This window comes from Aythya ferina, assembly GCF_964211825.1.
Source record: "Aythya ferina genome assembly, chromosome: 1".
Classification (NCBI taxonomy): Eukaryota; Metazoa; Chordata; class Aves; order Anseriformes; family Anatidae; genus Aythya; species Aythya ferina.
The window spans coordinates 68377424-68405356 of NC_140296.1; the positions used below are offsets into that span (position 1 = coordinate 68377424).

General features: G+C 41.6%; 3 protein-coding genes across 10 annotated transcripts in view; 2 read left to right on the top strand and 1 right to left on the bottom strand.

The window, feature by feature from the left end:
- TSGA10 (testis specific 10) overlaps positions 1-11897 on the top strand; it is a 32505-nt gene extending 20608 nt beyond the window's left edge. Inside the window, 7 exon segments of the mRNA XM_084496457.1 lie at positions 170-355; positions 4493-4695; positions 4989-5109; positions 6842-6948; positions 9520-9532; positions 9534-10001; positions 10473-11897. Coding sequence (XP_084352583.1) covers positions 170-355; positions 4493-4695; positions 4989-5109; positions 6842-6948; positions 9520-9532; positions 9534-9596 — 693 coding nt within the window. The 3' untranslated portion in view covers positions 9597-10001; positions 10473-11897.
- Positions 178-13451, bottom strand: LOC311422909 (uncharacterized protein; the record flags this gene model as incomplete). Of its 4 annotated transcripts, none has more annotated exons than XR_014685526.1 (5): positions 13008-13451; positions 12210-12338; positions 6266-6410; positions 669-771; positions 178-313 (listed from the first exon to the last, which is right to left on the bottom strand). XR_014685526.1 is itself a non-coding variant. In XM_084496430.1 (3 exons), exons 1-3 carry the CDS (start codon positions 13178-13180, stop codon positions 10757-10759), a joined length of 423 nt encoding a protein of 140 aa, XP_084352556.1. In that variant the 5' UTR covers positions 13181-13451. The 4 variants fall into 4 exon arrangements, 1 of the variants encoding a protein (XP_084352556.1); XR_014685527.1 differs by having other exon boundaries at positions 187-313; positions 658-771; XR_014685525.1 differs by lacking the exon at positions 6266-6410.
- Positions 13452-13636: 185 nt separating this feature from the next.
- The window catches only part of CRACDL (CRACD like), a 54131-nt gene continuing 39834 nt past the window's right edge, over positions 13637-27933 (top strand). For 2 of the 5 annotated variants that reach the window (XM_084496351.1, XM_084496354.1), the window contains exon 1: positions 14005-14181. The gene's annotated coding sequence lies outside the window, so the exon portion shown is untranslated. Of the gene's footprint in view, positions 13792-14004; positions 14182-27933 lie in introns of those variants that run through there. The other 3 variants (XM_084496355.1, XM_084496353.1, XM_084496350.1) reach the window with 3 other exon arrangements.

Sequence of the window (27933 nt, forward strand, 5' to 3'; positions counted from 1 at the left end):
ATCATCTGAAACAACACACTGTTTCCTAAGAAGTGTCCCAATGTTTTTTGCTAAATGGCAAAATTCTCTATAGAAAGAGAACATCCAATGCCATGTAATAGCTGTAAACCTACAAATATCTCAGTTTGTGAAACTTACTGGGAATTATAAAACGAGCTTTATGTGTTAGGAGAGAGAGAACTGCGAGCTTTTGGAGAATTACCACCAAGCACGTGAACAAGGAGAAAGCTGGGAAGCAAAATGCCGTCAAGCAGAAACGGATTGTAGCTCTGTTAGACTGACGCTAATCAGTGCAGAATCTGAGAACCGCAGGCTGAAAGAGAAAATGAAGTCCCTTGAAACAGAGATAGAGCAAGTAAGTTGAAATCATTATTTCTGTAGTTCACTCTTGAAATGATCTGGCAATAGTTTTAAGCTTGCAGCTGTTTAAAATTATGTGTAATAACACATTTAACTCATATTTTACAGATAGTTGCTACAATGAATTGTATAGAGTTTGAACTTACTTAATAACGTAATTAGACTTCCATTAGTCACACTTGGGGAAAAAATATTTAAAAATAAAAAAAAGCATATTTCAAGGAAAAAAGTTATAAAGCAGCTCTCACATTTGGAATCAGTTGAAGATATAAACTCCCACGGAACTCCACAGCATACCTGAAACATACCTAGTTCTTTGTCGCCTGTTACATTCCTGTCCCTACTTTCCTTGCTTCCAGCTTTTCAACTCTCTTTCCAGTGCTTTGCGTGTCCCAAAGATCATTTTCCTACCTGAAATTGTGAAGAACATAAAGGGCAGTACACAGCATGGCTTTGAAAATACATTATGAACATATAAACTATCGAACATATAAACTATCTTCTGGTTTGGGGTTGCTGCAGTTTTTGCTGCAGATGATCTCTGCTTCCTAAATATCACATAGGCTACTGAGGACTGTCTGTGCACATTACATATTTAAGAGGAACTGATCTGCAACTGTTCGTGAAGAGGGATGAGAGAGCACAGCATTAGCAAACCAGCACAGGACATCTGTGCATCAGATTTTGAATTTTTTTTTTTAATATAACAAATCTGGTTGGTGGTCCTAGTTTGTGCACTCAAACAGGTAGAGATTTCATCCTTCTTCCTCCTTCCCACATGGCTTATATTAATTATAGGAATAAACAGACCTCTTCATGAAAACTCTGTCAACAAATGGAGTCAGAATTCCAGATGGATATCATGTTCAGGTTTGTAAGGCATGTATCTTAAATAACTAATTTTTATTAAGAAATCTTAATGTGCTTAGTAGTGCCCTTGTGCTTTTTTTTTAGGCAAGACAGAGCTAGAATTAATGTGATGTACTCCCCCTATAATCATCTCTTTTCATCTCAGTCATAAGAAATCTTTCAAGGAAGTCAGTGCTTTACATCTCCCCTTACTTTTGTCAACCTTCCACACTCTTTCTGCCACCCACTGAAAATTAAATGGTTAAAAGTGACTGGAAATACGAGTCAGGTACGACTGGGCAAAGTACAGGCATTTTTCAAACAGGAAAAAATTTGGTTATGTTAATTTAAAATACATAACATTCTAAATGTCTCTAGTCAGAACTGCTGCTGCTGGTTTGTGGACTACTTTTTAGTGTGGCTTCTGTCATCTCTTCATTATGCCTGAGTTTACAAGTGACAGCAGTATAAATGTGACTGACAGTATTTCAGCATTCACCGATCTTCTGCATGCAAGAATACATTTTATTGTACAAATAAGAAGGTCTAATCTGAAATCAAATGGAGTCCATGACAGAATTTTGAACCTTATTAGCTCTGTAGAAAGAGTAGAATCCTAGGAAGAGAATTTAAAATGTTAGTAGCTGGTTTTGCTATCAGAAGTGAGAATATTTTTTTCTAGTTGTTTTATATAAAGGAGGTTTTTAAATAAATAACTTTAAAGTTTATTCCAGAATAAACTACTGCTGCCTCTTAAAAATTCACCACCGCTGTGTAGAAATGTTTTTGTAGGATTTTGGAAGCGGTTTTATAATTTCTTTGCAGTACAGTTTTGATTATCTGATATTGCTTTATTGTAGCATTTAGCAACAGAAGAAGCATACCAGTCTCAGATTTCTACTTTACACAAGTCTCTTGTGAGAATGGAAGGAGAGCTGAAAATCATCCATCAGGAGAGAGTCTCTATACTTGCAAACCTCACATCTACACAAGAACGTTGCGCTAAATTAGATGCAGGCAAAGAACTATTAAATCAGCAGTTAACTTCCACAGCAGAGAAGGCAGAAAGGGTATGTGAAATATATTAGAAAAATAATTTGTTACTGTTGTACTTAAGGAATGTCAAGCTACTTAGAGATCTAGAATGATCACAGAAATCCCTATTCATCATTATTGTCTCTTTTATTTTTTTAATGTTTAATTTGGCATACCTCTGGAACTTAATCCTCATTGGGTGGGTGCTGTGTGCTATCTGAAAAGCTCACTCTGCAGGATTTTACTTTGAATACTGAAAAGTCAGGACTTAAAATTACTGATTGTTTTTCAACAGAGGTCTTGGATTTTATATCCAATCACTTAGTAAGCAGAATATCTGGAGTAGTTTATTAGCACAGAAACGTGACATGGGCATTAAAGTGCTTGGCTGTTTTAGGGAGTTACAATCTCTCTTTAATAATTTCTCCTTATTTTTCCTTGAAAATCAGTTTCTGTTGCCCTTGATATAAAAAATACAAAATTAATATTTGATACACAAAATAAATCAGCTTAGATGAACTCGGAAAAAGTGTTCATACATACTCAGAATATTCAGATATTTTCTGCATAGTTCTATTGCTGTTCTGTCTGTTCCCTGCTCCAGCTGAGATAATTTCATGTTCCTTGGGCTTCCAGCATTCTCTTTTAACCTTTATGCCATTTCTATGTAAAGATGTTGTTTGACATTTGGTTATTTGTTCCAGCCAAATGTGTTGTAAGATGTCTTTTGTATAGTTCTGGAATACTCTATGACGCATTTGATAGGGAAGATTTCCAGCATATGACACTTGTCTGAAGCTTTTGTGAGATTTAATACAATTAAGTCTTCCAGTATCCTTCTGGGAAATTGTCAGAGAAGGGGCTTGCTGGGGTTGTGTGGAAAGAAGCAGAAGTTTCAGGAGAGAAAAATGCAGAAATGCAACTGGAGAGTTTTGTGAAAATTCTGAAACTGGGAAATTTTCACTATTTTCTTCATACCTTTCAAACAGTAGTCTTTCATCAGCTGTGTATAACCTTCAGATAGGGTTTGTACTTTACGTGGTAGTCCGTTGGAGAAAGCTACATTATTAGATTGCAGCATATGTATATTCGTAAGTCAAAACTAAACCCGATGCTGAATAATGGGTTGTTGTTGTTGTTCTTCCCCAGTGGATTTAATACCATTTATTTTCTTATAACTTACACTGTCTACATTTTTTTGTATTCTTTTGTTCTGAAATACAAAAGTAAAACTGAAGCGGTTTATAGGCAAGGAACTAGATTTTCATTGAAAGCTAGTGGAAAATTGGATTTTCAGAATAAGGAAAACTTTCGCTTTAATTTGTTAAAACCATATAGTTGGATTTTGCTTAGTGAAATTAAAAATGCTTTTTCTTCTGTTGGTCTGTTACTTGAGTTTTCTCAGTCTTGTCCTGGTTTGAACACAAAAATGATTATCCTCTGAAAATTCTGAGGAATGTGTTGGAGAGTTGCGGTGTTTGTTGAGGTGTCTCAGCTCATAGATTTTCCACAACCGTTGGGTGAGCATTATTGAGCATAATGTAAAGTAGGGTGGAAGAAAATAGAGACAAGAGTGTTTACAATATCCAAAGTGGACTCAGATATATTAAAATGAAAAGATAAAGGAAAAATAGCATCTATTTTACTTACTGACATTAAACCAAGCAATTTTCTGCATCTTTAGCTAAATTGATACAGATTTTCCTGATACACCTTCTCTGGGATTTTTTTTTTCTTTTTGTGTTTGTTGCCTTTCCAGTGAAACATTAATTTTCCCTTCTTTCCTCCTAAATTTTTTTTGATGCTCTGTTAAGAAAAATAAGTGTCATCTCACTCTACTGGAGATACAGATATTGTTTGGTTAAATGACATCTGGATGTCATCTCCTGCGTGAAAATAGTTAATCAGTATTCCTTCCCTCAACAAAATGTAAAACTTCCCTCCTTCTCTTTGATAATTAAGTTTTTCACATGAAGAGTGTGTCCACTGATCCATATATTTCATAGCAGTTTGTCGTCTGTAGTAAGCATGCTTATGTTCAGATATATACATTGGGTGAATTTATACATCTGACACAGGGTTTTGATTGAGGTCAAATAAAACAATAATCAACCACCTTGGAGTAAGAGTGTTCCTGGGTCATTGATACTAGAATTTATTTATTTTTTTATTTTAAAAAAAGGTTACCCTAACAGATGGCCAGTAAGGTTAACAGACGTACACCTAAAACTTTACAATCTTTGTTTAGCTGCAGAGTGAGTGTGAGTCTTCCTATTCTGAAATAGAGCTGCTGAGAAAACAACTGGGAAATGAAAGAGCATCTCTGAAAAACCTGGAATCTTTGCTTGCATCCAATTGTGAGAGAGAATTTCAGTCACAGATAGCAAAGCAAAAAAAAGACTCTGAAATTCAGCTTCTCAAGGAACAGCTTTCTTTAGCGGAGAATAAACTGTGAGTAAATGACCAGGAGAATATTGTACTTTTTTTTTCTTTCTTCCCAATTATAAACAGATGGTTTATATTTAGCTCCATTTGTACCTTGGATACCTTAATAACAGAATATACCAAAAATCTGCTTTTAATTCCTCAGCTATAACCTGAAGGACGTTTCCATGTAGTGTTATATTTTACTCCAAAACAGAGACAACTGCATGGTGTAGCTCTTTTCATTTTGCATTATTGTATTTGGTACCATACTTGGAGGTTTATAGCTGCTGTCTAATTAAAGCGTGTTGGCTTTACAGTGCTGTGCAGAGCCGAGATTTTACTCAGCTCAAAAATACAGCAGCGCAGCTAGAGTCAGAACTGGAAATCACCAGAAGACAGCTGGGAACTGAGCGGGTTGAAAGGCAAGTACACGTTTTTGTATTATGCTTCCTCCACCTAATTGGGGTGAAATACAATATAGTACTGAGATTTAAACTAATTAGAAGGATAAAAAGCAAAGTTTGTGTTTGCTTTGCTGTACGTCTCCTGTGTGTTCAGAGGCTACTGATGTCACTGAACTTTGTGTGAAACATGCATTCTGTCAAAATTCCTCGTCTGCCAATGGAATGAGATACTGAGATGAACTGCCCTCTGGAATGGCCTAATTTAGGATGGGGTGGATCACTTTCCTGGAAATGCTTGTCTGTCTGCGCTCATTTTCCTTGACTTATGGTGAGAGTCTAAGCGATTAGTTGGCTAGATGAGTAATTTATAGAGTGCTAGTTCTGTGATACAAACACTATCTTTTGGCTACATCTGCAGTAGGGGACTAAAACTGATCAGAGTCTTGACTTGAGGGGTACGTACAATTTAAATGTTAATAGATACTCTGGAAGAATTTTAGCCTGTAGCAACCTGCCTTCTTCCAGGTACTGCTCGGGACACAGAAGGTGCCAGGGATGGTTCCCAAATGACAATATGGAAGAAATTTTCTTTTTTATTTAATGGGAGTGGGGTGTGAAGAGGTATCTGGAAGGGCCTGTACATAGTGTTAAACTAATACAGCTGCAGGACCCAAGAATGTTCTCTGGCATGCTTTCTGAGTTAGTTTAGCTCTCTAGTCTTGGCGTCTTAAAGAGTTTCTTATCAGTGAAGCAAGAATAGCAGTATTTCACTATCTCATGGATGTATTGAGGATAAAAATATTACAGTGCCAAGCATTATTTTGGGTATATAAAAGAGATGAGTAGAAGCAGAGTGATGTGATTATAGCATAAGTTGAGAATTAGGTCTCCTGTTTAATTGTGGCAAATTACTTTGTTGATATTGTCTCTTGTAAGTAAGGATGAAGGCTTTGAAAGGAAAACCTCTACACTTGAGATTATGTATGTCTTTTAAAGATTAATTTCTTAAATATCACAGCGTATGTTTCAATTTCAAACTGGATTCTCCTGAAGTCAGGCAAAAGATGCAGAACTTTGGTTTAAGGTGGCATTGTGTGCTTTGTCAGCTGCATAAAATAAGCAATATTGTATACTAATATAGCAGTACGTTTGTTTCAAAAGAAACTCAGTCTTCTTTAAACTCTACTTACTTTCTCCTCTTCTTTCTCCATTCACCCTGCATGAATGCATCCATTTTGTAATGCTTGGGTGTTCCCTGGTGGGGGATGCAAGTGTTTCTTTTTGAGGTGTTCAATGGCAAAAAGTTGAATCAGCCTCCATACTTAAGCTCTCCTCCTAGTTAAGGATAATTTGTTATTCACTTGGTTATTTACAGTTGCAGTAACATTAAGTTTTAATTTACAATTTGTTAGCACCATAAACCATTACATTTGTTAGCACCTCATTCTGAGGCAAAGATCCTTGTTGCCATTCTTGAAAAAAAAATTTCTTCAAGAGAATTACAAACACAATCACCTGAGATGTTTTGGAAAGAACAAAGTTAGGTTGCATGATGCAGTCTGTAAGTCAGTACTTGCAAACACACTATGCAGACAGAGTTGCTAATCTGTCTTTCAGAGTATATTATGAATACCATTAAATCATTAAAAAAAAAAAAAAAAAAAGTGGCAAAGTAAATGGTAATGACTATAAGATAACTGATCATTTTTTGAAAAGTGCTTAGCCTGTCTCTAAAATGATTTTTATCTAGGGAACATGCTGTACAGGAGCTTCGACGCCAAAATCGTACAATCTCCTATCAGTTAAGCTCTACGTTAAGAACATCATCACCTGAACGTACACACCATCGATCTCTGGATTGGTCCCTGGAAGGGTAAGCAGTTCAGCATTTCATCAACATTTAAGTTCCAAGCACTGGAAAAAATAAATAAATAAAACTTTAGACTCTGATACTTCTTCTTGAAATATTGGCTCAACTCCACAGAATTACACTGCTCAGAAAAAGTTACAAGATTCAGGACCATTATCTTTTGATGGTACTCCTTTTATTTTGTTTTATTCAGCTATGTCAAAACTATATTGTTAATAGCAACTGCTTGCACCAGGATGCTATAGCCATAAATTCTTGAAACAATAATAGTAACAATGCTACATAAAATCTCCACTTGACTTGCCATCATTTTGTGCAGCTATAAATATTTTCTTATTTCCTACATAAAGGCTCATAACAATCCAGCCTTTCTTTTTCTAGTAGCTTTCAGAATCGTTTTTACTCCCTATATGTATATGTCTGTGAGCGTTTTGTCCAAGAAACATAAATGCATTCTGAAAGTCTTCAAACACATGTAACACTGCAGAGGAACAAAGCCAAGTTTCCTTTTAGCAGTCACTGAAAGGAACCTCCATCGTATACAACTACTCCCATACAATTCAGTCTGAGCTTAATTTCCTATTTGGTAGCTGCTTACTCACAATTTTTATGGAGATAGATGGCAGCATGCATTAAAATTAATTGCCAGTTGAGTGGGAAAATTTCCCAGTCTGAGATTTACAGGAAATCATTTCTGCTTTTGAGGTGGTTATGTACTTCCAAGACGAATTTTCTTAACACTTTTGCTACCTGAGATAATTGATCCATCTTTGTTATCATGGACTCCTCTAAGTACTTAAGTCCTAATAATTCAAGGCAGGTTTCTTTGGGCCAACAAGCTGGTCCTGGTGCCCTTAGTTGGAAAACTCAGGAGTCTAAGCTTGTGAATTGGTAACTCTTGGTAGCAAATACAGGGAGTCTTCATTCCTCTGATAGAACCATGTCTACTTCTCCCTAGTCAGAATACAGCATAGGTTTTACATTTGTTGGAAAAAGCTCTGTATCATTTAGAACAATTTAATTTAATTTTTATTACCATAACATTTTCTTCTATTTTTGATAGTCTAAAGAAAAGAGGGTTCGATCATCATACTGATACAGATGAATATGGTACTGTTTCTATTTGTATTGACCCTTTATCAGGGTGATAATATTCCTTTTTAATTAGTAAACTAAAATAAATTGGTTTAAATTAAAAATTGTTTAAATTTCATATCAAGACTAATCTTCTACAAACTAGATTATGAATTCAACTCCTTTCTTGTTTGCTTTTTGTATTGTTTTTCTCATTACTAGCCTGATGTGGCATGATCTGCTTTTGATGTTCCTAGGGAACAAGGAGTTTAAATAAAGACTAAAAATGAATGATGTGAACCAGGTACAAATACTTTGTTTGCTTAAGATCTTCAGCTGGTCTAAGCTAAAACTTTCTCCGTTAATTCAATGTAGCTTTTGAATGTAAATGAACTTCCAATTTTTTCTACTAAATTATTTTTAATTTTTGAGTACCCAAGATACCAATATCATTCATAAATTTTTACTTAAACAGTTCTTTTTTATAATTTCTTGGCCAAGTGAGGAGAACTAGGGTTGTTCCAGATTTATTTTTTTTTAATAAATGGTCTGTGTATTGATACAGTGATGAACAAAATAGCCTGTTTGATAAGACTCTCCTGAGATAAAGAGGTCTAAATCTCAATCTGTCTTTTTATATAGATGATTTGTGTTTGTTTTACGTATGTCTGGATGAGTGCTCTGATGTCCAAAATACTAAAGCTCTTTATACATTTGATGTTAAGAACTTAAGAGTTTGCATCAAGAAGACAGAACAGTAGAAATTCCTGAAATATTTATACAAGTAGATGACAAAATCACTTCCCTCCCAGCAAAATCTAGAAAGATTTAGAAAAAATGTTGAGACCAGAATGAAGGAAAGTAAAGACAATGTAAAGTATGACCTGACAGAGATTATATTAATGCAAATATTTGGGTGTAGTCATCAGCAGAATCACGGAATTAATTAAGGCAATTTGAATGTATATATAAGTTGATGAAACGTGATCTAGCTGTAAGTTCCTGTTGGATTTGAAGGATCCAACAGGAATATTTGAAGGATCCAACAGTAATACTAGAAGCAGACTTCCAGGAGGTGAAATCTCATTTTTTGATGCTTGAAGATAACTTACCAGGGATTCAAAAAGATATTGTAGTAGACAATGACTTACTGGTGGAAAGGCCTTTATTGCCTCAGACTCCTTGTCTTAGGACAGTGAAATGAACATGCCTTGTATTTTGTCTTGCAGACCTGATTGAAGAGACTTTCTGTGCAACTTGTGTAGATGATAGGAGTGCAAAGATTGTCTTTCTCTTCAGAGAGCATTATAGCACTTTTGCACAATACAGTCTAATTCTTCAGATCATCTGGATTGACTGCTGAAGAGACTGGAAGGCCTGCTTATATTGCCTTCAGAATCAAAATCTTAAATTTTTGCACATGGAAACGTCAGAATGTATTTCTATATTCACTGAACATTAAACGAAATAGACTTGGTTTTGTTTTCTTTTGTTTTCTAGGAATTCTTCATTAAAGGACTTTTAATGCTATATTCACAATGGCCTGTGACGACCCCGCACACGATCTGGAGAGTTAGAGTTCAAGTTTAATTTTCATTTCATTATCATTTTTCCCTGCTGGATGCTCAATTTCATTAAATCTATTTCACAAATGCTTGCATGGGCTTTTGGACACTCTTAACGTTGCTCAGCGGGAAGAAATCAGCCTAGATGGCTTCCCTTCCCTCCTCCCTCACATCTCTTATTTTTGTGTGATACAGCCCATCTCAGTAAACAGTGAAAAATTCAGGTTCTGTTGACTGTACTGACACTGTGCTTTTATTTAAAAAGTGTGCCTTATTTTAAAAAGTGATATAACTGGAAAAGGGGATATATTATAACAATATGAAACTTTATAAAAGTGTCTGTATTCAGATGATAATTTGACTGTATTGCTGAATTGTGTGAAGATTATGCTTGAAAAAATGCTATGCCATCTCAAGGTACGCAGGTTTTTTTTCTTTTTTCTTTTTTTCCCCCCTTAAAACCTGACCTACTTCTTAATTTGGCTAAAAGAGGATAGTGATGCCAGGAGATACAGCAGTGTTTTGATATCTATGTGTGAAGATATGTATTTTTCGCATCCTTCTGATTTACATATACACTTGAGGTGTGTTCAACTTTGGAGAATTTTACTACGACTGCACTAATTTTCTACTTGAAGAGCTTTTTAATATGAATGAATACTGTTTGGTAATAGCTGTTGGTGCTTAGTCTTGCTCGAAATTTCAGCTCTTTATATCATAATACTCATCAATGTTATATATTTGCCAACTTTAAATGCCAGGAGGGAATGTAGAATTCTCTCCTAGAAATCAACTGGAAAATCCCTGTCTTTGGCACTATATAAATAATTCCTATTTAAATCAGTAAATTATTAACTTTTTGCTTTTGCTTTTTTATTTTTCAAACAGTTCATCCTTCTTACTGCATTCCCTTTCTCAAAAGAAACAATACTTTATTCTTCAATGAAGGTGACTTGATTTTAATTTGTAGGTCCTGATTCTTCATTCTTTACTTATGGCACTCTTACTCAGCCACGGAAGTGATTTCAGCAGTCACCAGTGTTAATGGGACTACTTGCAAGTAATAAAGACAGCGGGATCAGACATAATGATATTGTACATTTCCTCATTATGCAGTTATTAGAAGGTGTGTATTGTACGCTATTCCCAGATGAGAGAAGATGACCATCTCGTCATCCCAGAAGATATGAAAGAGTGATATGATGTTGTGCAGTCATATTGCCGTACAGATTTTTTAGAAGCTCGTCACAAGGAAGTTTGAGAAATGTGATCTCAGTCTGTAAAACTAATACCCTATAATGTAGAAGACAAGAAGGAAAGGTTAAATGAATATAAAATAGGTAAAACTGGGTTCTTCCTGGGAGTGGATACGCTGTGCAGAGGGCTGTGTCCTGTAATTCCTTAGTTGCAATGATGTTAACTTTTCTGTATAAGATCATAAAAAAGTCAGTAACTAGGTGCTGCCCATCTTTATGTAAGTAGAAAGGATTACAGGAACATGAGATTAAAAATATCAAGATGTAATAAACCAACTTTTTGTTGAGCACAAAGATAAAGTAATAGCCTTTATTACAAGGATTAGGCTTTGTTTAGAAAACAGTATGGAAATGAGGACTTTATTTTTCTGCAAATTGCAAAGGGATCATCAGGTCATGGATGGGGCCAAAGGAACTTTTGTCAGTTGCAATGGGATATAGACCTCAGGTGACTTCAGACAGCAATTAGTTGCTATATGATTATTCATAGTTAAAGTAAATAAATAAATAAAAATCAGGTGAGATCTGAAATCATTCAGAGACCAAAGAGCAGGTGCACTGTAGTGGCAACCCTGCTACTTGTGATGTCAGAAACTGAAAGAAAGAAAAGATAAAAGAAGAATAAATTGAATTTGCTTAAATTTGCAATTTTTTTATAAAAAGCCTGCTTGTTGACAAAAAATGTTTGTTGTAACCAAAGAGGGCTTGAACAGTGTGTGTTTGTTGGGACTTGTGTTTACTGTTCTAGTAGTAGATTCTAAAAATATTCACACCAATGTTAAATGTGAAAATTTGCTTCATCTGTATGTAAAGATACATAACGAGCTCAGAGTTTTTATAGTTCTCTACTTCTGGTGGCAAATTCTCAAATCGTTTATAACACATCTTAATTTTTCCATAAAGCAGGAAGTGTTATTGAATCTTCCTGAAATTAAATCTATTATATTTTGTGATAGTGTCTATTTTCTTATCATGTTGTTTATGTATCATAGGGTGATTTTCTTGCTGTTCCTTTATTATAGTACTTTGTTTGGAAATAAACGTATAACGAAATCTATTTACCATTTGTTTATATTTGTGACTTATTTACAATTGTGAACAATGCTATACTTAGAAACCTGATTTTTATACATTTTAAAATTACCATTTACCACAATATTTTTGCAAAATCAAGCCTGAAAAATAATATTTTTTAATGAAATAAGAGCATATTAAACTTGATCTCAGATGTTGTGCAATGATCTAAAATGATCTGTTTTGCACAAAAAGGTGCCTATAGGATTTTAAAAAGGGTTCAAGCTCTTCTGCAGCAATGTTTTTGTAATTTCTAGCCACTGTTTTTGGAGCCGTTTCATTTAATTTTGCTTACCTGTGGCAGAGGAAACTGTTGTCAGTAACCACTAAAAGGTATTTTCCTTGAGCATAACTGGTTGCCAGGATTTGTAGATTAAAGAACTTGGTGCCTTTGGTATCCTCTACCCTTAGTCTCTTCTTCATCCTAGAAGAAATAGAAGCTGCTACTTACAGGGAACAGTATCTCTGCTCACAGGTATAGTTCTACCAAAGAAGAATTCATTGTTTTGCTGGGCAAAAGTATTTCACTGTTTTTCTTCTAAAATCTATGCAGGCAGCCTTTCAGCAGCATTTGAAGCCTTATATCTACATGATTTATGCTGCTGTCTCCACTGAAAGTCAGATTTATTTTTTATTATTTCTTTTGTTCAGTCAGTGATAAAGCTTGATCTTTAGCAACACGTAATCAGAGTTAAGATTCTGATGCCAGCGTTAAAACAAGTGTTTTTAGCTTTTAACCTGAAAAAATGGTCATGGCATGGAGTTTCATTGGTAGTACCAAAGAGAACTATTTTTTTCCTGTCTTTCTTCTGAGGTCAACTAATCCAGTCAGTGCAGGCTGTAGGGTTTCAGACAGCCACATGGCTACCAGCATCAGATGCGCTTTAGCAGCTCAGTTTACTCTTGCTTTTTGTATATTTTTTTAATCTGATTTTGGTCTTAAATATTACAATAAGATGCATATGAAGTTAGTATATATGGAATACTTAGTTTGCATTAACTGCTATTTTCATTTCTCGGTGATTTCAGACGGGACTGTCTGTAAAAAAGTATGATATTTTAATAAAAGGAGACTTTATTTTTTTAAACATACCTTGCACTCTTTAATAATCTTTGATCTACTGGACCTTCACATTCATTTCCAGCAGAGGGAGTATGAGGAATGAAGACGACTGAATGCCAGCTGTTGCGGCGTTCACACACACAGTTACCCAGACACGTGGAAAGGTATTTCACAGATGATTTTCCATTTCCGACACTTCCCATGCAGAAGAAAAACAGCTTGAGTAGACGGGCAAAAATTTCACGTGACTTGATTTGTTTTGACTATGTTTAAACACCCATCCTTGTATCATGACAAGGATCAGATATTTTTTTATTAACAAACTTTAAAGAATCAAAGTTTGCTTATAATTAAAACATCCTGGATAAGACATGGCCTGAAATGATGTCTCCATCAAATGGATTTTTTTGACATGACTCTGTAGTAAATTGCAATTTAGTTTTTTCTAAGGGTCTCCCCTTAGAAAAATTTGACTTGTATCAAAATCCGTCAGGTGGTTTTATCATTTACTTTAGGAGATGTAAAAGAAGCCCAAAGTTAGTTTTAAGCGTTGTGCCTTCTCCTGCACTTTGTATTTCCAGCGTTTTTCTTTATTTTCTGAGGTGGGGGAAGAGCAAACAGTTTTATCTCGAAGGCAGCCAACACCCAGGCAGCTCCACAGAGTACACAGAGCAGCAGCCTTTGTCGGGACCTCGCCGGGGAACAATGCGCTCCTCAGGCCTGCTTTGGGCAAAGACACGGCTCTCCTACAATTACCATTGACGGAACAGCTTGCACCTTTTAAAAACCGTGATTCTTAATAGGGATAAAATGTGTAAGTGGGTTTCTTTCTTGGCCTGCAGCGGCTGCTCTAGAAGGAAGGTGAAAACACAGTCTGGGCGCCGGGCTGCTCCCGCACCCCTCCTCTCCTCACCCCTTCCCTCCTCACCCCTCCACCTGCCCCTAACCCTGCCCACAGCCCCGCCTCGCCGCCTCCCGGACCCGGCCAGCCCCGGTGCCTCTCCCTGGGCCGTGCCGTGCCGTGCCGGGGCGGATCGGATCGGATCGGAGCGGGGCGGCCCCAAGAGGTGGCCGCAGCTCGGCGGCCCCAGCACGGAGCCCTCGGAGGGGCCGCAGCCGCCTCGCTCGCTCGCCCCCCGGGGCCGCCCTCGTCCATCCCCCGTCTTCTTTCTGCGGCCTCGCTGCTCCTCACGACCGGCCCCAGGTGAGTGAGCGCCGCTCCCCGCCGCTCCCCGGGACCCCGGCGCCGGAGGGGGCGAGGGAAGCGCGGGGGCTGCCGCCGGGTCCCCGCCGCCTCAGCGCCCCCCGGCCGCCATTTCGCGGCGTGAGGGGGGTGAGGGCGCGGGAGGCCGCCCGGGCTGGCACCGCCGCCGGCTTAAGGCGGCTTAAGCGCCCCGGGCTGGCTCCGCAGGCGTGTGGCAGGCTGAGGAGAGGCGGCTGCTGCCCCCTCCTGCTTAAATTGATCTTAAAGTGCCGGGCTGGCGGTGTAAGGTCGCTGCTGCGCGGGCTGAAGTTAGCCCCAAGCGTTGGGGCTTGCGCCATGGATGTGGTCCGGTCGCGCTCGCCTGCGGTAGCAAACTTCCTAACTCGTTAATTGGTGTTAAGAGACTTCTTAACTCGTTCACTCGTGTTATCAGACTCCCAGTTATCTCCCCTGCTGTGTAGGGGTCGTCAGCACGTCTTACAAGATTCACCTGGGGACTGGAGGCACCGTCCCGCCAGCTTTGCCATACAATTAACCAAAAATATCTTCAACACCCGTATAAACTCTCATTGTTAGCATATTCCCGCTCCTCTTACAACTCTACTTTTTTTTCTATAACTACTTTAATCCCGTCTACCTTCCACAGCCTCACACACACTTTAGGCTTTGTGTACCTCCAACTACCAAGGCAATATGGACTGCGCCTCACATCATTTATCTGAGAGTAAATTGTTATTCCAGGTTGACACACACACGAGATCTTCCAGAAGTTTTTTCCTCTTCTTCTCTTTTTTCCGCTATAAATCTAGCGTACCATAATTAGCTCCCATAAATCTTTCTCCGGCTGGAAGTCAGCGCAGTGTATTCTCCCCTATTTGTCATCATTAAAAAGCTCGTTTTGCTTTATCACCCGCATGTCATTAGCCTCCCAAAATAGTAACCATGCATCAAAGCCCGTTTGATACTGATAACGGGGCCGTATATCATTTCTGTATATAATTTCTCGTTCCTTGCACCGCCAGGGCAGTAACACAGGGCTGGGGCACCAGCCCTTGGCTGCGCAACACGGTGGGGATTGTTTTTATGTAAATCTTAAGTGGGAGCGAGCTCTCATCAGCAGTTTCTTCAGGGCAAAGATTAGATTACAGAAGGCAGAAACGTAACGTTATTACTGGCGCTTGCCTTCTAGCTCTTTAATCATTGAAAGAGGGCAGGTTGGCGAGAGGAGCTGGCTGATCATTAAAGGCAAGGGAGCAGGTGCGCCTGGCTTGGTCCGCGGATGAGGTTGGAGCGAGGGGTAATTAATTTGCCTATCTATAGACGTCAGAGTTTATAGACGGTAGGCAGTCTGGTTGTGTTGTCACAGCGACCTTCTGAACTCCACTCGTAGGGTGTTTTTAATTAAAGGCGTTTCCTTTCGCACTGTGGCTGTGTGGGCTGAGCCCTCTCCTGAGGTGGAAGCGCAGCCTCTGCGGTCCTGGCTGCTGCTGCTGCTGTCAGGAACGGGGCTGTGAGTAGCCCACAAGAGCTCTCCGGGGCAAAGCTACATTTCAGATTCAGCAGGACTAAAGCGAGCTCATCGATGTCCAATAATTTGGAGTCTCCTTCTCTGGAGATACTCAAAACCCGCCTGGATGCCATCCTGCGCAGTGTGCTGTAGGTGACCCTGCTTGGACCAGGTGATCTCCAGAGGTCCCTTCCCACCTATATGTGATAACAGGAGACAGAAGATTTAATAAGTGGATGTTGCCTCCCAGAACATCCTCTCGCTCCACTCTTGGTGTCAGCAGTGCAGCTTGGTACCAGTACAGCCAGTATCTGACTGGTACGCTGTAGCCACACCGTGCTGTGGGCAGAGACCCTGCCAAACACATGTTGTGCAGAAAGCAAAGGTTTTTTTAAGTCTGTTTTCAGTGGTGTAACATGTCCTGCACAGCTGGAGTGCATCACTTCTCTCGCCCTCTGAGGTCCTGTAGTAATATGGTCCTGACCATACTCATTAAATGTGCAGCAATGCACAACTCGCTCACCTTCACGTTTCCAGGTGTCTCAGAGTGCCTTTCTGGGACTGCAGGTGCCAATGAACTGAGTGTGTCTGTTTTGTGACAACCCAAAATATTAAAGATCTGAATGAATCTGTCATGGGAGGCAGTAGAAGGAAGGCTGTGTGTGCTGGGATTGTAACTCACTCATGCAGAAAAAACTACTCAATTTCCCAGCTTTGCGTGCTCTGAAATAGAGTTAACAATCACAGGAGAGAGGGAAATTTATTCTTAAACCAATCAAATGTAATGTGCCCGTGGTATTGAATATACAGCCTTATCCTACTGCGAGGTTTAGGATTTTGTATTATTAAAGAGCAAAGAGAGGCTACGCAAGAAGGTCAGGGAAGGAGACCATTTACTTGCACGTTTTGTTACAGAAATTGAATTATTCTTCTCCAGTTTAAGTTTGGCAAGGCTGAATCCTCTCAGCTTATGTTTTTGGATCAGCCACAAGTCCCTCCTCGTACTCCCCAGTGCCTTCTCAGGGTAGCGCCGCAGCCTCTTCACTGCCCCACATGAAGATAACCAAGCTGTGACCTGCTCATGTAAGGTGTGTGGTGCCATATATGTCACCAGCAGAAACACTTTTCTAATTCAGGAGCAGATTTGATTCACATTTTGCTCATAGGTGTTGTGGATCCTCCCAAAGTGCAGCGAAGGAGGCAAGGGGTCTTTGTCTGCTCTGAGCTACGTTTAAAATGGAAGGTTTTAAAAGCAGCTGCGAAAGCGAGCGGTGCCGTCAGAGCAGCAACGCTGGAGTCATTCAATTTTTGGTGTCTGCAAAGCGTGAGCATTGCCTATTGCAAGATGGTGAGCGTGAGGAGCCTACATCTGTCCGACGAGTTACAACGAGGGGGAGCTAAAAGCCTCGGCAGTTCAAGAAGAAGCCGACGGGTCTGTCGGGAGCGTGGTGTGAATGTATCAGTAGAGATTTCTGCAAAAGCCATCAGCAGTGGTGCTTTTAATGGTGCTGAGGTTCAAATAACCATTGTTTTGATTTTAAGGGGAGCTGAAATTCCTCGTGGCAGAAACCCACATGTGTACACAGTGGTTGATATATTTGGTGGTTTCCCCTACAAATTAGTCCTCTGACAGAGCCTATTGCGAAGGCAAGGCAGACGCAGCTTTAAAAAGCCTCCTCTGAGAAAAATATCTTGGGAGACCAAAGTACAACCTTTTCTTTTATGGTTACCCTTCTGGTCTTAGGTATGATGCACAGGTCTAAATTTACAAGGGAAAGACACACTTTAGAGAGTACACGGCGTTATAAAAAGCCCTTCAGCTCCGCACTGCTAAGCGACAGTCTCCATAAACACTTTTATTATATTCTGTGGATAAAAATACACAATAGCTCCAGCTTTTTACCCAGCAAAGCAGTTTATTTTCTTTGAAAGGCAATTTGTTTTGAATGTCAATGAGCTCCCTTTTTTTTTTCCAGGTGGTAATTTTCAAGTGTGCTTTGTTTCTTCTTCTGTAGCGCTCGAAGGTGCCGGGCAGGGGAGAGGAGGAGCAGTTTTATACCTTTGTATCTGGGAGTGATGAAGCGAGATGGAAAGATTACCTGGTTTGTCTCCCTTCGTGCCATTCTTTCCTTATCACATCAGCGTCAGCAACTCTGCTATTTAAGGAAAATTAGAGTAATAAAAGAATATCTCCATCTTCTAGTTCGCTAATACTATAGAAGCTATAAATACCCAATAACACGGAGCTTAAGGAAGGACTTAGATGCATAGATAAAAAGGCACTGCCTGCTATAAAAATTAAGAAATCTGGAAATCTTACAGCAGTGGCGTGCTTCCCCAAAAAGCTCAGTCTCTTTCCTCTGGGAAGGTCTTTGGGGCTGGGAATCACAGAGGTGACGAGAGAGTGTCCCCAAAACTTTATTTAACATTTATCTTGCGGTGGGGGTAATCAAGGTTTGTATTGAAGGGTAAACGATGCTGTTTTTGTAAATGTAAATTAGAATCGAAGCTGTGCAGGGGTGATGTGGTCTTTGGAAAAACTATAGGTGGCAGCATCCTAAAAAAATAGCTTGACTGGTGCCTTTAGCCAAAGAGGGATCAGTCCGTAGTGCCTTCAGCGATGTGATGAGCAAAGGTACAAAAAGGAGCTTGAATGGAAAAGAGCAGGTGAGAAACTTGTGGGAGCTGATCTTGTGGTAAGCCAGCAGTTAAAACGGGTCAGCCAGTCTCCTAAATCCATGTCCTGTTTACTGCTTTCCAATATTCCTGTCACATATGTCCTTATCTCAAAGTTTATTTGATTCACAATAACGGGAGCTATGGTAGACAATGCCCGGGATTTTTTTATCTCGCAGCCGAGCTCCTTTTCACATCTTGCTCGAAGCAAGATGAAAGGAGGAAGAAATAATGCTGCAGCTCGCCTAATTGCTGCTGGACATGTTGATGAAGAGCGCTGTGATTCTTTGCTACTTGGGAGTCTGAAATAAAGTCGGGGTGCTCACTGGGGCTGGGTGATTTCGGCGGGCTGCCCCCATCAGAGTTCTCAGGGGGAGGATGCTGGGGAAGAGCAAAGCGTCACCGTGCAAATAATGCGTCCTTGTGACTTCGCTTCCCTTTTAATTACTTCCTCATAAGCCCTTTCACAGCCTACTTAATACTTAGCTATTTCTGCCTGTCTTTTAACCGCCTGGCGCTGGCAGGTAGTGCTGGAATTGCCCCTTGCAGCTCCCATGACAGCACAGATAGACTTGAAGCAAGACCTCGAAGCAGAATACGGAGCTGTTCTTTTTTATTTGCTTGGGAGAAAAGGGAGCAGGAGGAAAAGGCTTGTAGTATTATTTTCCTATCGTCTTCCATAAGCCAGCAAAATGGATTGGAGACATTTTTCCTGGGTGCCTAGGGATAAAAAACAAAACAAAACAAAGAAAAAAATGACTCTAGGGCTGTGTCTGAACAGGGAAAGCTCAGAGTATGTCTGGATTACTGAGCTTACATGTGCTGCATGAGTATCGTTGGGTCTGATCCCGCAGTGACAGCAGGTTCTCTGGAACAAATTATTCACCTTATTGCTGCCTGTTTTTTTTTTCCCCGTTAGATGAGAGCCCCTAACCTAAAGATGATGTCGCTCGGTGCTGGGGGGCTCGCTGCCGAAGCCAGGTTGTGCCTCACTCGCTGCTAAGGCGGAACAGAAATGCCCACTGATGGCTCTGCAGCCAGGTCCCCCGAGGGATTTGTTCACTCAGGGATTAAAATTGTTCCACGGTTGTCTGGTTTGTTTAAAACTTGTCTTAAATTCTTAATTGGAGACAGTGACTTTAAAAATAGCTGAAACCTTCCATCATCCTTACGTGTAGATGTACAAAAACCCATCTTCTAGCCACTGCACCATTTTTACACCTCCCGTTTTATATATCCCTTGCTTCTGTTTGTCCCGAAACTCGAAGCTGAGTTTATGTATCTGCCTGATGAATTTGTTCGGGGTGGAAGGAAGCCAAGAATTATTCTACCAAATGTTTTAGCTTGACGCCGAGTGTGGAGGCTTTAGTTTGCCAAGCTGGGAAAGTAAATACCGAGGCAGTTTTTGGGAGGCTTGTGCAGGGCGTGGGTCATCTTCAGTGTCAGCTCCAATCTGTGTCACATCGCTACCCGCGGAGGAGCGTGTGCTGTGAATGAACCCACACGAGAGGGAGGTTATACAATAACTTTGGTTATCAGTTCTCCCCAGTTGTTTTTTAGCCTCAAATTTAACAGTGGGAAGATGATGGGGAAAAAGACAGGCGTTTCTTAAGTTTCATAAGTTGAAATCATAGTCAAAGAAAAATAAATAAAGGGGGTTACTGGCGACTAGACCACAACCTTTCAGTCTAACTCTGTGATTTTTATCCATGTTGCTTTAACTGTCTGGTTTGGTAACCAGCTCAGCTGCACTGCACTCTTCTTATGAGTGAAAGCTGCTAGCTGTAGTGCAGCCACAGCCCCAGTTTGGGTTATAACAGGGCCGTGTGTGCAGATAGCTGCGTCTTGGGGTGAGCTTTGCTGCTGGACTCATGGGGACTTTGGACTGGGCAGTTCAGGCTTCAGCCCTGTAGCTGGTGAGTGAGCTGCGATGGAGCTGTGAGGCCTCCAAGCCTGGAGGGAACAAAATGACCATGGAGGTGGTAGCTTCCCCTAGGGACTTCCCGGCTCCATCTCCACAAAAAGAGCTTGCAAATTCTTACGAAAAGTATTTGGCTGTTTTTCCAGCCACGCCTACAGCAGTGCATTTGGTCAGCTGTATCTCCGCAATATAGCGACTCATTTCCTATTAGCTTTTCTTATCAGCCTAATTGTCACCGCAAAATTGTCACCTGTTTCCAAAAAGTGATGCAAAACAAAACTGACCAATGTGCAGATAAGTTAGTTTTCGCTATAATATTTTCCAGTGACCACACCGTTTTGTTTTCTCTGTCTACTCTTCAGGATTGAATTAGGCCGGAATTTACAAAAGCACACTCAGCATCGTCCCAACTCTGTTTGCTTTGGACTAAAGCTGGGAGCTCGTATTAGCTCAGCCCAAGAGTTTGCTGTGGAGTCATTGCATCATATGATGTTCCACAATGGGTTTGTACAGCGTTTGGTGGCCTGGAGGCAGTACCTGCTTTAATAGGCCAGGGTGAGGAAGCAGAAGCTATTTGCTGGTGTAGAAGAGAAAAAAACTTACATTTTCCTACCTACACGAGAAGATTCCTCATTAAAATGAGCTTCAGATTAGGAACAGCAGGACTCTGAAATGCCAGCAAAGCAACACTTCAGCTTTTAAACATTTTAATTAATTATGTTGGCTGTGGGTTGTCCGATAGCGTGCTCCGGCTGGCGTCAGAACGTCCCGGGCTCCTGGTACAAAGTGCCGGAGGAGCCCACGGTTTGCTTTGCTGAGTCAAAGTGTGAGTCTGAGCGTGTCGGGCTCACTGCCTCTTGGAGGCAGAGTCAGCTTGGACAAAGCTACGAGCAGCTGAGCGTGTAGAAGGAAATGAATACGAGTGCTGCTGTTATTTCAAATCTGGTGAGACGTCGCTGGCTTACAGTGAAAGCCAGAATGGGAGTTAATCAAGGAATGAAAACACAGCGTGCTGCAGAAATCAGTGCTCATTTCATGGAGCTGGAAAAGCGGTGGTGCATATAGTTGATGTACAACTGTCCATTGTAAGACTTCCAGAACCAACTAGGAGAGCAAACTGCTTTTTTTTTTTTTTCCCCTGAGCTTATATGTCATTGGAGAAAGAAAAAAAAAAGCTAGGTAAGTCCCATTTTCTTAAAGATATAGTAGAATTTAAAGATTTATTTCATTATCAGCAATTTATTTCATTATCAGCCAGCACACTCCGTGTCAGCTGTGGCATTGCCCCGATGCAATCTGGAAGGAAACAGAGAGAGATGGTGCTTCTGCCGGGGTCCTTTGGGGTGTGCAGCAGAGGAGGAGCTCGAGAGGGTGCCCTCTGGACCGTCAGGGCAATGCAGCTCCAAGGCAGATGCAGCAGGAGGCTGGTATTGCTTGTAGAGATCCCAGTCAATCATTGCTGGTGCAATAGCTCGGTCTTTCACTGGATGCTGTCCTTATCCAGCCATGGAGCCTGTATGAGTAATGACAACACACTAAAGATTAGGATTTGACAATCTAGAGCGGACGCAATTGCATCGTCATAAGCATGCCCAGAACATATTTATCTCCACAAAGAGAAATGAGCCGCGCTGGGACTTTGTACCTGAATGCTGACTAGCTGCGAGCAGCCCCTTGTTCCTTTTTGTTTTTTTTTCAGCTTACACGCCTCAAGCAACAGGTGCCTGGCTTGTGTACTGCGCTGCAGCGTGCACGTTGTAGTGGGACATCTGCAGCCCGACGGGGGGTGTTCAGCCGAGGTGGGACAGCTGAGGACAGGCAGAGAGGTGGACCAGAGAGCGGTTCTGTCAAGTCCCCCGGGGAGTGAAGGAGCTGAGGAACCCACATTGTTCCTTTTCTGCATTTCTTTTTTTTTTTTTTTTTTTTTTTTTTGTGGGCATGGCCCCAGCCTAAATAATCTCGCTGTATAAAGCGCGAGCTCTTTAGCCCTAATGAAAAGGGGAAAGGAATAAAGCTCCTTTGTTCCCCCACCTCGCCGCTCCTTTCCCCAGGAGATCCTCGCTCAGTTACCATGGATATGCAGGCTGGTGGTGCGGTCCCGTCCTTTATGCAGCACACCTACTAACACCTGCACCAGAGCAGCTTTCAGACACGGGCCCGGCTTCTGCTGTACCTGGTGCTGAGTTATGCATCTCGTTACTTGTGGCTGGTCCTTCCACCTCCTTGAAGCAGATGCAGCGCTTCGTGACTTGTCACCTCCGTTCATAACGATGCCGAGCAGGAGCACGACTGGTGCAAGCCACCATCGTGAAGTTCATAAAGCAGCTGGGGGGCTTGAAGGTTTAAGGTTTTTCAGCGCCACTCCCTTGAACACCAGGCAGACGAAATATCGGGTTGCACTAAGGGCTGGAGTAGGCGGGTCAGTGCCATACAGCTGAGGAGTGAAGGAATTTGTATCACTGAAGGATTTATGCTTCTTGTTTGTCAGCCATGCTCCAATTGTGCTTGGTTTGGCACTCGCTGAGTAATCAGGGAACCTTTCCTGTGGCTTCAAGGGACGTTGGATTGAGGCTGCTGAGACCGAGGACACTGAACAGCTGGGATATGCTCATGAATTTCCGACCTGAGGGTGGAAGCTCTGCTAAACCACCACCAGCTCTGTAGTATCAGCATTGATCTGAATGTTAAGAGATCTGGGCTGTGCAGCCCTAGTGCTGTTCCCCCTATGTGGTGTTGTCCGTGCCACCAAAAAAAACACCACAGGAGAAACAGAAAAAGACAAGTGCCTTTGCAAATTAAAGAATGCAGTGAAACATGGCAATGAGAGCCCTCACTTAGGCTATTTGCATAAACAATTGGGCTCTTGTGGCATTCAAGAATGAAATGAATATTTTTTTTTTTCATGAAATGAATGCGTTTTCTGTCCTGAAATACCTTTAAGAGAGAGCAACAATAATAATGAGAGGATTAGAAAATGTCTTTGTTAAGAGCGTTGCTGTGCCTGTGATTTGTCCAGAGCCGTGCGAGATCTCCTCCAATATGAATAGCACCGAGCTTTTACTGCTCCTGTTATTTAGTTGTATTCTCATGGCATTCAGAGGACTCGGCCAGCACAAGAAGCTGTTGTGCTTGGAGCTGTGAACACTCTAAAAAATCAGAGAATCGCTTAGGTTGGAAGAGACCTCTAAGATCATCTGGTCCAGCCTTTAACCTAGCACTGCCAAGTCTGCCACTAACCCATGTCCCCAAGCACCAGGTCCAACCTCTCCTTGCACACCCCCAGGGACGGTGACTCCACCACCTCCCTGGGCAACCCGTCCCAGTGCCTGACTGCTCCTTCTGAGCAGAAATGTCTCCTCACTGCCAGCCTGAACCTCCCTGGCACAACTTGAGGCCATTCCCTCTGATCCTATCACTGGTTACCTGTGAGCAGAGGCCGACCCCCAGCTCCCCACCCCTTCCTCTCAGGTAGCTGCAGAGAGCAATGAGGTCTCCCCTGAGCCTCCTCTTCCCCAGCCCAAACACCCCCAGCTCCCTCAGCCACTCCTCACAGGCCTTGTGCTCATTCAGGCAGCTCAGGAACATCTTGCTGTTAAACGTTCAGGTTTTTTCCTTCCTCCTGCCTCCATGCTTCCTCTGTCCTCTCCCTCGTGCCCTCTCCAGGCAGCTGCAGGTGGTGTTTGGCAGCCTGGGCAGCAGCCCCTTGCCTTTCCCCGGGCAGAGTGCTGCCCAGGCTGGATGTGTGGCACCCATCTCCACATGAATCATTTGTTACTGTTCCTGGAGCCTCTGAAAAATGATTTAGAGGAGCCAAGGAAAGGTTTTTCCATGCAGGGTTTGTTTCTCTTGGAAGTGTGCGTGCGATTCTCTGCCATTAGCTGGTGCACAACACGAGTGCACAACACAACTCGCTTCAGGCCACCTCGGTACCCATCTCTCTTGGCTTTGTGCTCTTTTCCCTCTTAAAATTTTTATATGTAGCTCTCGAAGGCAGAAGGAGACAATTCCTGCTGGTCAAGCGCAGCCTTGCCCAGACCTTCCTGTCTGCCCGCCTTTCTATTTCGGATGCCAAGCCGACAGCAAGAAGGAATCGATGCTGTGAGATCGAAAAGCAAGTGTATCATTTAGCTGCCTGGACCAGCAGATGGCAAGTGCAGAGGAAAAAAAATCAATCTAAGAGCCAGTCTGGGGACTAGGCATTAAATAAAGCCATCTGGCGATGTATGAGGGGAAAAGAGAAGATGAGACCAAGGGCTGCTTTAAATACCTGCTCGCAGCAGAGATGAAGTTGCTGGAGATTCGTGTCATGGCAGAGCAGATCCTGACCCTGTGGGAAGGTCTGTGAAGTGTTAAAAGCCTTGGCAGTGCTGAGGACTTAAATGTAAGGCACCAAACTGCCAAGCAGAGAAAACCCAAGATGTAGCAGCGCTTCTGTGTTTGTGAGACCACAAGCGGTGCTCCGTGTTGAAGAGTAAATACAGACACTGCAGGTCTGAGATGCCTTGTAGGAATCTGTCTCGTAGAAAAGGACTAAGAAGACAAGCAGGGAGGGAGCAAAGAGGGCAGCCTGATATATTCCTAATTCTGAAAGAGATTTATAAATCTGGTTTGATGCTGCTGCCGTCACAGGTTGTTACTTTGCCACACTACTTCCCGGAGAAGGGAGATGCGTGTGGTTTTGCTCTTAGGCTTTTAAATAAAGCTGCTGAAGAGAAGCACAACTGGCTGGGAAGGGAAGTGGTATTTCACCTAAGTGCCCAGCCTTTCTGTTGGAAACTGCTTTCAGGGAATGTGCTTTCAGAGCCCAGAAGTCTCGCAGATGTTATTGCAATTTCTGTTGTACAGGTCAGTGCTTTGTCTGTCTGTTTTTTTTTTACAATCTAAGTGCACACAGCTGCTAGCCTGTCTTTTACATTATAATAATTCAGTTCTGTGTCTTATTCTTAAACTTACACATGTTTAAGACATCTTTAAACTTATACATGTACTTTTTTTCTGAAAAAATGTGGAGACCGTGGCACATCTTGAACATCCAGGTTCTCCAGTAGCTGCCAGCTTTATCGGCAGACCGATTCTTCTTCTTATTCCCATAAAGAGCAATTGGGGGATCATTTCACAACGAGTATTGGTCTTCTTGTCCAGGCCTGTGGCATTAAAGAGAAAAAATAATACCACCACGCAGGCAGCAGCTGTAGTGAAATGAAAAAAAATCAGTACCATAATGTCAGTCTTTAATGCCTCTGTTGATAGTAAGGTTCATGTAGTTGATGGCGTAGCAGCTATATTTCGTGCATTAACTGTCAGTTTCCGACACTTACATGGAAAATGGTTGCAACTCTCACTGAAAAAATATCCCTTCCAGCTTGTCTGCGTGGTTACTGATCGGTTATGGCATCTGAGAAAGTCCGGTTGTCTTTATTTTCCCTCAGTCTCCAATAACCAGGCTAACAAAAGACACTATTTCAGTCCCTCCACTGAGATGAATAATTCATTGCCCCGCACTTTCTGTAAATGCAAACTATTTCTCTTGTAAAGGTTATTTACAAGACAGCCCCGGACACGCGGACGTTGATTTGCTGCCTCCTGGCACGTCACTCTCCTCTCATCGAGAGGGAAGCAGCAGTTTATTTCTGGGAAACCTTGGTTAAGGGTTAGCTCTCTGTCCCCGTGGAGTGGTGGTAGGTATCCCATGGTGGGCAGCGGGGAGCCTGGCAGGATTTCAGGGCTGGGAGGAGCAGCTCGTCTGTCTGTGGTTAAACTCGGGCTGCGTTGAAACACAAATTTTGAAGCCCAGATTTTATTACAAGGTGTGCATGACGAGCTCAGTACATTAGCATCCTTCTGTATGCCTCAGGGAGATCAAACCCTTTGCAAAGCATCTTCCCCTGGAGAAGACACGTGCCTTGCCAAAACCTGCCTGCAGGCAGAGCTCTGCGGGTAGAGGGAACTGCTGCCTTCCTCTTCCTCGGTGCGTTTGGCTGGCATCTTAAGCTGGCATAAAATGAAGCCGGTGCAGTCATGCATGTTTAAACAATAAGAAGATCTGACTGATTGTTTTTAACCATACGGTGTGGCTTTTCTGCACCCCACCCACAGCCCTTTTACTGCTAACCCATTCTTGCTGTTCAGGACCTGAACCGAGATGTTCACAGAGGGAGGAAACGTGGCCGGTTTGGGCTCTCATTTCAGTCTGAATTTCCAGCAGCATTGTTCCTATCTGCATTTTTTTTTAGCTAACTGACATAAAACTGCTTTATTATTTGGCAGTTCTCACTGTTTTATCACCTGTTACCATTCTGCTCCGTATACCGCTCACAACCCCTTTTCCACCCAGTAGAAATGTCAAATTTCCCTTGATTCTTCACAGGGTTTTGGTTGTGCTTGAGAACAGCTAAAAAATTAATGGCCGTACAACAACTGGCAGCTTTGCCAGCAGTGTCAATGATAAAAAAATGAGCTATTTGCTCACCCATGGCCAGGAGATGGTTGGATTGTGGCACTTACCCGAAGCAATTTCTTCATCACCAAGTATCTCCCTTGGCTGTCTACCCCCGTGGCAGTCCTGGTAAATGCCCTTCAGTCTGTATACAGGAAAATGTGAGAACATTTTTCTCTTTATTTCACTACCTCTTTCTCTTTTTTCCCTTTCTTTCTCGCTTAACACCTTTTTACTGTAGGACCCTTCTCTGCAGTCTACCTGTCCTTGTAAGATCTGCTTCACATCTGAAAGTCCTGCCCCCTGAAAGGCTTCCCCTTTCCCTCTCTCTCTCAGGCTCAGCGATTCTCCGTTTCATCTCAAATCTTTCATGCTTGTGTCCTGAAATTTCTCTTTGCCTCTAATAAGGGCCTTATTTTTGAAAGCTTGTTTTTGCTGCACTTTTCATTTTGCCAGGCTTTCTCTTTTTTCCTCTGATTTCTGCTGTTCGGTGTCAGCTCGTGCTCCTCAACAGAAAAGCAATTTGGAAGAGTTTGTAGGAAGCAAATGCACTGAAATCCACTCCATTTGGTTTGCAAGAGAAGAGTCTAGTAAAAAAAATGAACCTAGTGCTATCTAATATACAGCTATTGCTATGATCAAGGTCTCTGCATCATTCTGCCTTCTGATGGTGCTGTTTTTTGGATGGCCTTTCATAAATAAAGTAGTTTCAGAATACCTGTACTAGTTAAAGTTCAGTTGTGCTGCACAGAGCTCTGATTCCTGACTTACACTCGGTTCTGTGTTATGTGATCAGCTTTTCTTTAGCAGCAGGCAAGTGTATATTTAACATCTTAAATTTTCACAGTTTACTCCCTCCAAATGTTGCTTGGTTATCTACAATGATTTATTTTTTTTTATTGGGACTTTTTAAAAAATCTGGATTCATTCATCTTTGCTGCTCCCTGGGTCATGACATCTCCAACTGCGTTGTTTGGAAATTTCGGTGCTTTTGAGATAAGACAGCCCTGAGCTCTTCCTATTTCTGCAGAAAAGGTGAGAGAAGGGAAACGAACAGAAACCCTATCATTTTCCTATCAACATGTTGGGCTTTGGCTCTTGTTCAGGAGGGTATTTGAAGCATCACAATATTCATCTGCTTTTGGGCTGTTGCAATTACGGAAGGGATAGACTGCTTCTCTGGGTAAACACAGGCTTTGTGAGGGAGGGGAA